The 12,778-nt window shown below is 52.9% G+C and overlaps 6 protein-coding genes across 6 annotated transcripts; 3 read left to right on the plus strand and 3 right to left on the minus strand.

Moving 5' to 3' along the window:
* Positions 1 to 211: 211 nt before the first annotated feature.
* On the plus strand, positions 212 to 4,036 carry pmcB (putative calcium-translocating P-type ATPase(PMCA-type); the record flags this gene model as incomplete). Its single annotated transcript, XM_033572232.1, has 5 exons — positions 212 to 280; positions 337 to 1,197; positions 1,250 to 1,680; positions 1,740 to 1,882; positions 1,944 to 4,036. The coding sequence occupies 5 exons, from the start codon at positions 212 to 214 to the stop codon at positions 4,034 to 4,036; spliced, it is 3,597 nt and encodes a 1,198-aa protein (XP_033425547.1).
* A 311-nt stretch (positions 4,037 to 4,347) lies between these two features.
* Positions 4,348 to 4,996, plus strand: ARPC5 (actin-related protein 2/3 complex subunit 5 family protein; the record flags this gene model as incomplete). Its single annotated transcript, XM_033572233.1, has 2 exons — positions 4,348 to 4,703; positions 4,768 to 4,996. 2 exons carry the CDS (start codon positions 4,348 to 4,350, stop codon positions 4,994 to 4,996), a joined length of 585 nt encoding a protein of 194 aa, XP_033425548.1.
* A 68-nt stretch (positions 4,997 to 5,064) lies between these two features.
* On the minus strand, positions 5,065 to 6,125 carry ATNIH1004_007614 (uncharacterized protein; the record flags this gene model as incomplete). The annotated part of the gene is made up of 2 exons (XM_033572234.1): positions 5,065 to 5,892; positions 5,949 to 6,125. The coding sequence occupies 2 exons, from the start codon at positions 6,123 to 6,125 to the stop codon at positions 5,065 to 5,067; spliced, it is 1,005 nt and encodes a 334-aa protein (XP_033425549.1).
* Positions 6,126 to 6,297: 172 nt separating this feature from the next.
* ATNIH1004_007615 (putative dynactin Arp1 p62 subunit RO2) lies at positions 6,298 to 8,139 on the plus strand (the record flags this gene model as incomplete). The annotated part of the gene is made up of 1 exon (XM_033572235.1): positions 6,298 to 8,139. The coding sequence occupies one exon, from the start codon at positions 6,298 to 6,300 to the stop codon at positions 8,137 to 8,139; it is 1,842 nt and encodes a 613-aa protein (XP_033425550.1).
* Positions 8,140 to 8,657: 518 nt separating this feature from the next.
* RPS7 (40S ribosomal protein eS7) lies at positions 8,658 to 9,612 on the minus strand (the record flags this gene model as incomplete). The annotated part of the gene is made up of 4 exons (XM_033572236.1): positions 8,658 to 8,909; positions 8,936 to 9,023; positions 9,079 to 9,161; positions 9,457 to 9,612. The coding sequence occupies 4 exons, from the start codon at positions 9,610 to 9,612 to the stop codon at positions 8,658 to 8,660; spliced, it is 579 nt and encodes a 192-aa protein (XP_033425551.1).
* Positions 9,613 to 10,218: 606 nt separating this feature from the next.
* On the minus strand, positions 10,219 to 11,283 carry RAB17 (Ras- protein Rab-17; the record flags this gene model as incomplete). Its single annotated transcript, XM_033572237.1, has 3 exons — positions 10,219 to 10,862; positions 11,046 to 11,109; positions 11,200 to 11,283. The coding sequence occupies 3 exons, from the start codon at positions 11,281 to 11,283 to the stop codon at positions 10,219 to 10,221; spliced, it is 792 nt and encodes a 263-aa protein (XP_033425552.1).
* Positions 11,284 to 12,778: the final 1,495 nt, after the last annotated feature.

Here is a 12,778-nt window from a genome sequence, read left to right on the forward strand (position 1 = left end):
AGTTTGCGAAGATTATTGATGACTAGATATCAGGTTAGGCAATAAACCGCCTAGGCATCTTACACAGCCTCCCCTCTTCGTGACGACTAAATAAAAAGAGCATGCACATGCACTTAATTTGAGGAGTTTCTGATACATACCCCCTGTCGATGTCAATATTATCCTTTGTCTCTTTCATTCTATCAAATCATAGTTGTGTGTCGGTCGCATGATGCCGACTCCAGACGAATCTCGTCAGGAACGGTTTCTGAATCCCTCAGCAGGGATCCCTCCCAGAGAGGTATGTAAACCTATAGCAGACCAGGTGGTACTCATGGAATATACTCACTGTTGCAGCAGTCTCCCTTCCCTGACGTATGGCACACGGACATACCTCCCATGCAGCCATCATCACTCTCCCCAGATATGGCTTCTACCCTAGATCCCAACAGATTAACCGTCCAGCATGGTCCACTTCGCACATCGCACTCGTTGGATGGAGAGACGCTACGCCCACGGGCAGACTCCACCATCTCAAGTGCAGATACCGTCGTCAGATCAAGGGCGAACTCAGAAGCCACCACGGCCGTTTCAACTAATACAGCCTACGATGACGTTTCGGTGGCTGACGCCCTGAATCCGGATCTCCGGAATCAGCAGGATTTTGAAGTAGAAAACAACAAGTTCGCCTTCTCTCCCGGTCAGCTTAATAAGATGCAGAATCCCAAATCTCTGGCTGCATTTCAAGCCCTAGGAGGTCTACAAGGCTTGGAAATAGGCCTTCGGACTGACCTCACGTCCGGTCTATCTATCGACGAGACCCTTCTAGACGGCTCGGTCAGCTTCATCGAAGCAACGTCCTCTGAAAATACACCTGCAAAACAACAGCCCGCCTCTACGATCCAGACTACAGCGATAGAAGTCGGGTCTCAGTTTCACGACCGAATCCGCATCTTCAGTCAGAACAGGCTGCCCACTCGGAAGTCAACCGGCTTTCTGAAACTCCTATGGATGGCCTACAATGATAAGATCATCATCTTGCTGACTATAGCCGCCATTGTCTCTCTGTCACTGGGTATCTACCAGACAACCAGCTCTGGGAAAGGGGTCGACTGGATCGAAGGTGTCGCTATTTGCGTGGCCATCCTGATTGTCACCCTCGTGACCGCCGCGAATGACTGGCAAAAGGAAAGACAATTTGCCAAATTGAATAAACGAGTAAGTCTACCTTGCTTCTTGTGATCGACTTGATGATTCTAATCTGTCATAGAACAGCGATCGAGAGGTCAAGGCTGTCCGCTCGGGCAAGGTAGCCATGGTATCGATTTTCGACATCACCGTTGGCGACATTCTTCATATCGAGCCTGGCGACTCCATCCCTACCGATGGAATCCTCATCTCGGGCCATGGAGTGAAATGTGACGAATCTTCCGCCACCGGGGAATCAGATCAGATGAAGAAAACTGATGGGCATGAGGTTTGGCGCCAGATCACCAATGGCTCCGCCACGAAGAAACTCGATCCCTTCATGATCTCGGGCAGTAAAGTACTCGAGGGGGTAGGGACATATTTGGTGACCAGTGTTGGTCCATACTCGACATATGGCCGCATTCTGCTATCACTGCAAGAATCCAACGACCCAACTCCGTTGCAGGTCAAGCTGGGAAGACTCGCCAATTGGATTGGATGGCTTGGATCTAGGTAAGACATACGTTGGATGAGTGCTGGCTGTGTCATTTGTGCTGACGGCTGGTCTCAAGCGCCGCGATTATTCTCTTCTTTGCCTTGTTCTTCAGATTCGTTGCCAACCTGTCGCATGATCCTGGCAGTCCTGCCGTTAAAGGAAAGGAGTTTGTCGACATCCTTATCGTTGCTGTAACAGTTATCGTCGTTGCAATCCCTGGTGAGTGGCATACCGTCTCCTCGGAGGCCCTGAAGATGTTTGAGAATTAACTTTGATGTAGAGGGACTTCCGCTGGCCGTGACTCTCGCCCTCGCTTTTGCCACGACAAGAATGGTAAAGGAAAACAACCTCGTCCGCGTCCTCCGTGCCTGCGAGACTATGGGCAATGCGACTGTGGTTTGCTCGGATAAGACAGGAACCCTGACGCAGAACAAGATGACCGTGGTTGCGGGAGCCTTGGGTCCTCGGAGCTTCGGTCCGAGCACCAAAGAGGATGGCTCTGTGCGCAGCACGATGACTGTGGCCGAGACGTTCCAACAATGCTCGTCCAAAGCCAAGGACCTAGTTATCAAGAGCGTCGCCCTGAACTCGACCGCCTTTGAGGAGGACAGAAATGGAACTCGGGAGTTCATCGGCAGCAAAACCGAGGTCGCCTTGCTACAGCTGGCTAGGGACTATCTTGGGATGGACGTTACCGCCGAGCGTGCGTCGGCGGAAATAGTCCAGTTGATCCCCTTCGATTCGACTCGCAAGTGTATGGGGGTGGTCTACCGGGATGCCACGGCGGGATATCGGCTTCTTGTCAAGGGGGCGGCGGAGATCATGGTCAGCGCATGCTCCACAAAGGTGTCTGGTATCGACACCGCCCAGGGCGGCATTGCCGTCGATGGGCTCTCTGCGGAAGACCGCCGGCAGGCGCTGGATACCATTGAGTCCTATGCCAGACAGTCTCTGCGGACCATTGGCCTTGTATACCGGGACTTCCCAAAACTTCCCAGCTGGCCGCCGAAGGAAATCCAGCGCATGAAAGATGATCCCGATGCGGCCCAGTTCGAAGATCTCTTCCGGGACATGACTTGGCTAGGAGTGGTCGGCATCCAGGACCCTCTCCGCCCCGAAGTGCCTGCCGCCATCGACCAGTGTCGCTCTGCCGGGGTGCAGGTGAAGATGGTCACTGGCGACAACATGGCCACCGCGACGGCAATCGCGTTGTCGTGCGGCATCAAAACGGACGACGGCATCGCCATGGAGGGACCGACATTCCGACAGCTGTCAGATGAGGAGATGGATGACATCCTCCCACGGCTCCAGGTCCTGGCTCGGTCCTCACCGGAGGACAAGCGCATCCTGGTGGCGCGGCTCAAGAAGCTCGGGGAAACTGTGGCGGTCACCGGCGATGGGACCAACGACGGCCCGGCGCTGCGGACGGCCGACGTGGGCTTCTCGATGGGGCTGACGGGCACGGAGGTAGCCAAGGAGGCCAGCTCGATCATCCTTCTCGACGACAACTTCCGGTCGATCGTCACGGCCATCGCATGGGGGCGGGCGGTCAACGATGCGGTGGCCAAGTTCCTGCAGTTCCAGATCACGGTCAACATCACGGCGGTGGTACTGACGTTTGTGTCCTCGCTCTACAACCGCAACAATCAGAGCGTGCTCAATGCGGTGCAGCTGCTCTGGGTGAATTTGATCATGGACACGTTTGCGGCGCTGGCGCTGGCGACGGACGCGCCAACGGAGAAGATCCTGCGGCGCAAACCGGTGCCCAAGAGCGCGTCACTGTTCACGGTGGTGATGTGGAAGATGATCCTGGGCCAGGCAGTGTACCAGCTGGCGATAACCTTCATGCTATTCTTCGCCGGGAAGGGTCTTCTCGGGGCGCATCTCAGCGCACACAACGGCGCGGTGGAGCTCCAGACGATCGTGTTCAACACGTTCGTGTGGATGCAGATCTTCAACGAATTCAACAACCGGCGACTGGACAACGGACTCAACATCTTTGAGGGCATGTTCCGGAACTACTGGTTCCTGGGGATCAATGCTATTATGGTGGGCGGACAGATCATGATCGTCTACGTGGGGGGCGCGGCATTCGGGGTGACGGCGCTGAACGGGGTCCAGTGGGGCGTGTGTATCGCCTGCGCCGCAGGGTGTCTCCCATGGGGAGTGGTACTGCGTTTGATGCCAGATGGTCCGATTGCGGTGGTCCTCGATGCTGTTGTGCGAGGGGGGGGGGTGGTGATGCGTCTTGGAGGGAGAGTGGTGGACCGCGTGAAGCGAGTAAGAAAGGTGAAACAGACCGGTGAGGGCAAGGTGGACCAACAGGAGGCTGTGGACATGACGGTGCCTCCAATTACCATTACGAGTGTATGATTTACGATGTATAATAGGGAGTTATTGTATATTAGCGGTAGATTTATTATATTAATATTTGATGTGGCTATATACTTTGTGTCGTATAGATACGTAGGACACCGCCTCCGTCACCGCCCGCATAGTCACTCATTCAAGCTGTAACTCAGGCCTCATCCTATCTCATCCTCTATCCTCATCTTCTCCAGCATCACGACAATTCCTGTTCGGACGTCTTAGAACTATCTACCTACGATCCGACAGCCAATTATCCAAATCACATACCAAATAACCCTCAGTGAGAACCAAAAAGAAGGGGAGAAAGAAAGAAAATGTCCCTCAACTACCGCACCATCAACGTCGACGTTCTGGACCCGGAGTCCTCGATTAACTTCCCCATGGAGACAATCCTACCCGCTACGTTGCCGACCGCCATGACCTCAAGCGACGCAGCTGGCGTCGCCAGCCAGGTGCGTCAACTGCTTCGATCCGGTGATTCGGAGGGCGCCCTGCGATATGTACTAGACACGGCGCCGTTGGGCGGTGACGACCGCGCCAAGGAAGTCCATCTGGCTACCGTCGTGGATGTCTTACAGGGGATTCGACAGGGGGAGATGACTCGTGTCTTGGAGGGGGTATGTGCCGGCGACGGAGGGTCAGAGAGAGCGGATTGTTTGATGAAATATTTGTATGTTTTCTCTTTCTTACTCTGTTTTTATGGGTGTGGGTGGCGCTAATGACGATGTTGATAGGTATAAGGGAATGGCTAGTCAGGGTTCGGGTTCGGGTTCAGGACATCAATCGGCGAGGAAGTCAGTCTCGCCGCAGAATACAGGGTTCTCGCAGATTCAGGGACGTAATCTGGGCGAGGGGGGTGGTGGTCAGCAGATGAGTGTGCTCTTGAGTTGGCATGAGAAGTTGGTCGAGTTGACGGGGACGGGGTCGATTGTTCGTGTCATGACGGATCGGAGGACGGTCTAATGTACATATTACGTCCCTTTTTTAATTTCGTGTTATTACATTTTTTATTCTTTACATATTATATTGCCTTATTTAAAATCACCACCTCCTAAAAGATCTTTCAGATTCATCTCCCCACTCCCCCGCGTCAACGGCTGCGTTTGTCCTTCTCCCTCCTTCCATCCGATCATGTAGATGAGACGGAAAGTGGCCGGAAGCCCGCGGGCGCTCTCCTCCTGGTGCAGTTGACGGTAGATGGCATCGCTGGCCAGCAGCACGTCGCGCGAGATGGGACCCGGCTCGCGATGCAGAATGGCGCTGCTCTCGCCCATGGCCTGCAGGTCCTGCATCAGCGCGAAGGTATCAGGATACTCCACGACGATATCCTCCACATCGACAGTCAACAACTTAAACCCAGCCTTGTTCAACAGACCACCGACGTCGCGCACATCCGCCAGCGGCGACACATGCGGACTGACGCCGCCGCGCCGCTCCAACTCAGCCAGCTGCAACGACGACCGCAGCTCAAACAGTGTATCCCCGCCGAACATGGCAGCCAGGAACGGCGAATCGGGTTTGAGAATCGAGTTCACCTGCGCCAGCAACGAGGGCAGATCGTTGACCCAGTGAATAGCGAGCGACGAGAGCACGGCATTGAAGCTCTCGGGTTCGTAGGGCAGCGACTCCAAGTCCGGGATGACGTGACGTTCAAGAGCGAGGTCATCATTAAAAGGCTGATCGGCGTCCCGATGCAGCAGGGCATGCGAAGTGTCAACACAGGTCAATTGCGAGATGCGTGAGGATAACGGCGGCGTGGTGGGATCGTCCGGGTCGGGATTGGGAGTGGTTAGGGCGCGGGCGATGTTGCAGCTGTTGGCTCCGAGATCCAGCACACGGGGGAAATGACGTTTGATATCCTATCAATCGATAAATGAGTAGATTTCAGAAACAAAAAAGAAGAAAGAAAACGTACGAGGAGCCGCTCACACAGACGCAGAGCCACCTCGTCCTTCAGATAGTCTGTCTGACGGCTCTGGACAACGTGACGAGCAGCACGGTCTTTCTGCAGATGTTTGACTCGACGATTGAAGACCTCCCAGACGGGATTGCCGGTTTGCGTGGCGAATCGACGGAGGGGAGGGAGACGCATGATTAAATATATAATAATGATGCTATAAAAGTAATATGGAGAGTTGAAGTATAGAAGTCGAGAAGACCTGGCAGAACGTCACCGCTTTCTCTGTTTATCCCCATCTTCATTTTATGATCTTCACTTTATGTTTCTCAGATTCATCATCTCTCTATGCCTCTTTTAATCTATAATGGCCCGCCCCTTCCCCTACACCTTCATCGCCTGCCCCTGTGCCGACTCCCTCCCCGATGCCCTCGACGACGACCAGACTCTCGACCCCCGATCCCCCCGCTCCAACTTCTCTCTGTATCCGCCGGAGCAGCTGCTCTACTGCGAGGACTGCCATCAGATCAAGTGTCCACGATGCATCACCGAAGAGATTGTTTGCTGGTACTGTCCCAGCTGCCTGTTCGAGACTCCCAGCAGTATGGTGCGGAGTGAAGCCAATCGATGTGCCCGCAATTGCTTCAACTGTCCCGTCTGCTCCGCTCCCTTGGCTGTCAGCACTCTGGACAATCAGCAGGGCCCCTGGGTGTTGGCCTGCTCCTATTGCATGTGGTCCACGCTGGATGTCGGCCTGCAGTTCGACAAGCCCACCAATCTCCGCGCCCAACTGGCCAAGATCACCGACTTTACGCGACCACGGCAGTCCTCCCGCGTTGACCTCAAATCTCCGCTGGCCACTTTTGCCTCCATTGACGACCAATTCGATGCTGCGGCTGCGGCTGCTGCTTCTCCTCCTGCTGCCACTCCTGACTCCGACCCTCCTCAAACCCATGACGCCCGTTTCACCGCCCTCAAGTCCTTCTACAAGAATCAGTTAACCACCGTCTCCTCCTCCACCTCCGATCCCGACTTCGGCTCCCCCGGCGCCCTACACCGCATCATGTCCCTCTACGCCTCGTCCAGTCGTTTCGCCCTCTTACCGGGGGCCGGCAAGAAACCCAAATCTCGCCCCGCAGTCATGCGCGAGGCGGTCGTTGCAAACGAAGGGTTGAAGGTCGCCAGCAACTCGCATGCCGCCGACGACGCCGTGGTCCGGCGTCTAGTCGCCGACGATGCGGGCTGGGATGCCGTCGCCTCCCTCGAGCAGCGTCGCTTCCAGTCGCCCGATGTCCGCCTCGTCGACGACCTTCTACCGCTGCCTGTGCTCCTGCGCACCAAACGGTCCAAGCGCTGCAAGTCGTGCAAGCATATCCTCGTCAAACCCGAGATGAAGCCGCAGTCCACCCGCTTTCGTATCCGTCTCATCGCCCTGAGCTATATCCCTCTTCCCACGCTGCGACCATTAATGATGCCCCCCACCGCCCCCAATCTCGAAGCTTTGCCCCCGCTGAAACCGGTGCAGCTGCTGTTGACCTTGAAGAATCACATGTTTGACGCTGTGCGCGTCACCCTGGCCACGCCCGCCGTCACCCCTGGCCGCGTCGCCTCCAAAGTCACCATCCTTTGTCCGCAGTTCGACCTCGGCGCTAACAGCGATGCCTGGGAAGAAGCCCTACAAGGCGCCACCCCAGTCTCCGCCTCCACCTCTTCCACCACCACCGATTCACGGCCCTCCCGATCTGGCACCCTAGGCGCCGCATCGACCGAGAAGGTCGCCGAGGCGGGCAAAGTATGGGACAAGGGCCGAAACTGGACCACCGTCGTGCTCGAGGTCGTCCCGGGTCCGCTACCGGGCAGTTCGATGAGGACGAGGGGGACCATCCAATCTAGTGTCCGGGAAGACCACGACGAGCACCATGACAGTGACGATGACAGTGACGATGACAGTGACGACGATGACGATGACGATGATGGCATGCCTGACACGAAGACCCTCGACTGGAGTGGACAGACGACCGACGCGTCCCAAAAGCTCCGCCCGGATGAAGACGTGCTGGAGATCCCGGTGTTTGTGCGCCTGGAATGGGAATCGGAAAATCAGATGGATGAACATGGGGTACCACCGAATCCAGAGCCGGTGAAGCGGGAATTGGCATATTGGATGGTGTTGGGGGCAGGGAGGATCGGGGGGATCTCCGGGGAGTAATGTGTTGATTGTTAATTGTTGATTGATTGATAGTTGATTTGTTCATAATACCCATCCTGTTCACATAGACATACAGATACCAGAATTTACCTACAAGTCTACAATATACTAGAGACCAAAGGCTATCAAACAGCAGACTATAAATCAAAAAAGATCATGATTGGTTGGATATTATCACATCACATCACATCCTTTTCATTCAGGAACAAGGGAACCCTCAAACCCCGGGACCAGCACAGCCATTTGAATCGAAGAAAAGTAGTGTATGGATGCAGATGTTGTTTCTTCTCTTTTCTCATTTTTGAAAGTTCCCATTCCCGATTGGTTTCTTCATTTTTCGATTCTTTTCCTCGTCGCCAATTAAACCCTTTCGTTTTCCTTCCTGCTCTTGTCTTCTGGTCCTCCTCTATTCACCGTCGTTCCCTAATCATTGTGATGAAACAGAAATGATAAAAGAGAGAGATAGAGAGATAGAAGTCAAAAGAAAAAAAAGAAAAATTCAGGATTCAATTTTTTATCTAAAACTCAGCGGGACCGCTCTGAGGGAACTCGAAGGAAACAGCACGGCCGGTGAGACGACGGTAAACCTCGCCGTACGCATCAAGACGGTGGTCAACACCACCACGCTCCTTCTCGTCCAGGACAACCTTCAGGGTCTTGCTGCCATCCTCCTTGGTGCGGATGCGCTTTCCGACGATCTCGACTGGGTACACCAGGTCGGTGAGAATCGCGTCGTGCACGGCAGTCAGAGTGCGGGAACGAGGACGCTTCTGCTTCTGTTGGTGCGGGAGTTGACCGAGCGCTTGGGGCGGGGCAGGATGCGGCGCTGAGCAACGAAGAGGACGTGACGGTCCGAGAACTTCTTCTCCAGCTCACGGGTCAGACTGTAAAATGTATGTTAGTTCACCATCTATCGGTTCTGGTTCTGTCGGTTCGTACCGCTGCTGGATTTTGTGGAAGCCCTGGAGAAGAGGGACAGGGACGAAGACAATGACTGCCTTCTTGCCGTGGCCAACCTCAACCTATGTATTGTCAGTATAATTCCAAACAAGATATTTAAACAAGAATAATGATAGTTCGGCGGAACCAGAATTTGTGCAAACTCCCTCCTCTTAATTCAATTCCATCCACACAGGAATTGGCACGCGAGAATTCCACCCTCAATCCCGTGTCATGAATATCGAGATCCATGACGAATTGCCGATATCAAGCTTAATACTTTCCCTCTCCTGTGTCCTCGCAAAAACCAAAACGTCCACACAAATTCTGATTCCTGAACTCTTTTTCATCTCTTGCAATTTGCAAAATAAATCTTACCTCACGGGCAGAGACGAACTGCAAAGGCCTGAGGGTGGCCTTCAGGTCCTGTGTGTTGCTCTCCAAGTCGAAAAGAGCACCGGCGATCGCGGTCTCCAGCTCGGAGGGGTTCTGCCTCGACGGCGAGTTGTGGGCGATCTTGTTGATAGCAGCCATGATTGCAGACGAGCGACGGATAGCTGGCTGTGCTGCGGGTGCTGCCTTCCTTGTCGCGGGTTGGTTGGTCGTGGGAAACAAATTCGAGAGATTGAAAGAGGTCCGCCGTGGTCTTCGCCGCTGTGGGATTCCGGAATCTCGGCGTCTCGCTTAGCGGTCGCTTGGCTCTTTACGGTTTAGCGCCTGCCCGCTTAGGGGAACGCCTATCCCGTGACCTGCCTGCCCTGATCAGGAAATCACCAGTCACGTTTTCCTACATATTCCAGACTGTTCAATATTAACATTCAAATCTACGGAGGACTCCGTACAGGGACACATTTCTCTCATGCAATCCTACATTACTATCGACCATTCCGGTACCTCAAACGTATCACCAAACTAATATGGCACATAAAATAATAAGAAAAATGAACAGACGCCGTGGATATGACGATTGCACACGCCTTTGCAACGCAAAAGAAAGAATTAAAGAATAATCAATCCCATCCGAGGCTGGAACTCGGCATTCAAGCATGGCAAAAATGTGGAATCTTGTGCCTAAACAAACTCACGCAAAAAAAAAGACACAAAGACAAAGAGAGCAGATCTAATCCCATAACATACAACTTAACAGGCACATCCTTCTTTGGCCGTAGCGGACGTCCGATCCCCCAGGTTCACTCGTGAATCCTCGGCCTGTCGGCCACCTCCCAACGTAGTCTGACCGGTCCCGGCACCGGCACCTCGTCCGCTCTTCAAGCTGCTCTCGGGGATGGCGTTGGCGATCGCTGTAAAAACATCCACCACGTTCACCCCAGTCTTCGCACTGGTCTCGAAGAACAAAAGACTCTCTTCGTCCGCATAAGCGCTAGCCTCTCTTGTCGGTATCTTCCGCGCATCCCCCGGCGTGGCATCCGATTCCTCTGCGATCTCTCCGGCAGCATCATCATCTTCGCCAGCCGCAGGTGACTCACGGTCGCCATCAGTTTGGGACTCGCCCGAAGCCTCGTTCCCATCATTTGTCAAGTCCAGCTTATTACCAACGAGCGCGATGACAATCCCGGGGCTGGCTTGCCGCTGAAGCTCCGCCACCCAGTGTTTGGCCTTTGTGAGAGAGGAGGGTTTGGTGACATCGTAAACCACCAATGCTGCCTGGGCGTTACGGTAGTACATGGGAGCGAGCGAGGCGAAGCGCTCCTGACCGGCAGTATCCCAGATTTCGAATTTGATCGTTCGAGTTGGGAGTGAACATTTTTGGGTAAGGAAAGCGGCTGGGCGGGGAAATATGACATCAGCCTCGGGAATAGAAGGCCCCCCTCCCCCCCAAAAAAAAGAGAAAAACGAAATAAAACGAAAAGAAAATTTAAAAAAAAAAATATAAAGATAAAAATAAAAATAAACCAAAGCCTACCGGGCCACGTGCAGCGAGGGCTTTTGATATAAGGGATTCTTACCTCCAATAGTCGGTTCTTTGTTTTCTTGGAAGTCGTTATTGACAAATCGCAAGACCAACGATGACTGTTCCAAGGTAGCAATTCATTTAAGGTCAGTCTTCTTGGTTACTCGTGTACAACAAGAGACGAAAGGGAAAAACCGCCCGGGCCGTACCTTTCCAACGGCCGCCTCTCCCAAAAGTACAAGCTTAACGCTACTACTCGGCTTCGGAGTATTTGTGTTCGTTGACTCAGACATGACGATGGAAGCCCAACGGCGAAGTGGCTGTGGTAAAAGATATGGGTTGGCAGAAAGTGCCAGCGAGGACGATGATTATCAATCCAAGGATTTCAGCTCGCAAAGGGCGGCTAAAGGGGAGACTGCTCAGATAAGGCCCGTACGAGGATAAAAACAAGGGATTCAGAGTAGCCTAGAGTGAAACGTCAGCCGGAACATGAGTTGATCGATCGGGCCGGTTCCAAGCAAGCAGGGGATGTAACTGGAGGAAGAGGAGGGGAAGGAAAGATGACGATGACGATGATGACGATGAGACGGAGCAAATGAGGGGCAGTAGGTAGATACCACAACGAACCAGTACCAAGAGAAATAGCGGTGGACAGGTAAGGTACAACCGTCGCAACGTGCTGAGGATGGATAGATACCCAGTGAGGCGGAGAGAGACATTGGCGATGGGAGGAATAGTGGATGACCCGTGGCGCCTAATTCTGTTTAGCGTCCCCCGGCAGTCACGGGATGGTTTCCGAATCCGAACGGTCAGGTATACATTCTGCACGCTATTCTATTGATATTATTATTCCTTTATTCTATTCATTCTATTACTATTGTTCAGAAGATTCATTGGATCGATTTGAGGAACCACATCTCATCACTTGATGAGAATGAGATAGATCAATTGAACCACCCTACAAAGCATCATGGACGATCTCGGCCCTGGGCCACTTCAAGACGCCAACAAGGACAACAAATGCAGGCCCGAGCATGACGTGCCAATCAATGCCCTCCTTCATCAAGGACATCGATCGGTTGGGAGCCCTTTCCACTGGTACCCAGTTGTGTCATACCGGCCAACGTTGCACAGCGTGATTTGTGAAGATCCCGTAGCTGCCCAAAAAAAGAAGCAATGCAAGACCGTGATTGTCGACCAGGGTCCACCGAGATAATGCTTGCTCAAAATAAAGCCAGCAAATCATATCCAACTCGGCCGGTGTACACCCGTCAACTAACCCCAAGGACAATCAATCAACGGCGGATGTCATGGTCCGTGAACTCGGTTAAGAACCAGACCAATGCGAGGACTCCTGAAGAGAAATTTCGGGGAAAAAGGTACACCTGCTTCCATTCTGAAGGTGCTTTGAAAAAAAAAAAAAAAAAAAACCAAAAAAATAGTACATACGCACGAAAAGTCCCACATTGCCAGATAAACCACAAAGTCAATCTGAAGAAACAGTAACTTGTTTGACCGTGAGGTCGGAAGTTCTAATATTGGTATCAACCCATGTATCCCACACAAGAAAAGGGAAAAACAAAAACAAAAACCCTTCCATCTATGTCAAACGCCAAGAACATAACCCAACGATAAGAAACTTCAAAATAATAATAATAATAATAATAATAATAATAAAACTTTTGGTTCACAGCTCATAGATCTGTGCGGGCGCAGATCGGTGAGATTAAAAGGCGTAGAGAAATAATTGCTCAGTCCGCTGATGAAGAAAGAGGTGGCGATGTCGAT

Source organism: Aspergillus tanneri, assembly GCF_003426965.1.
Source record: "Aspergillus tanneri strain NIH1004 chromosome Unknown AapTan_7_pilon_pilon_pilon, whole genome shotgun sequence".
NCBI lineage: Eukaryota > Fungi > Ascomycota > Eurotiomycetes > Eurotiales > Aspergillaceae > Aspergillus > Aspergillus tanneri.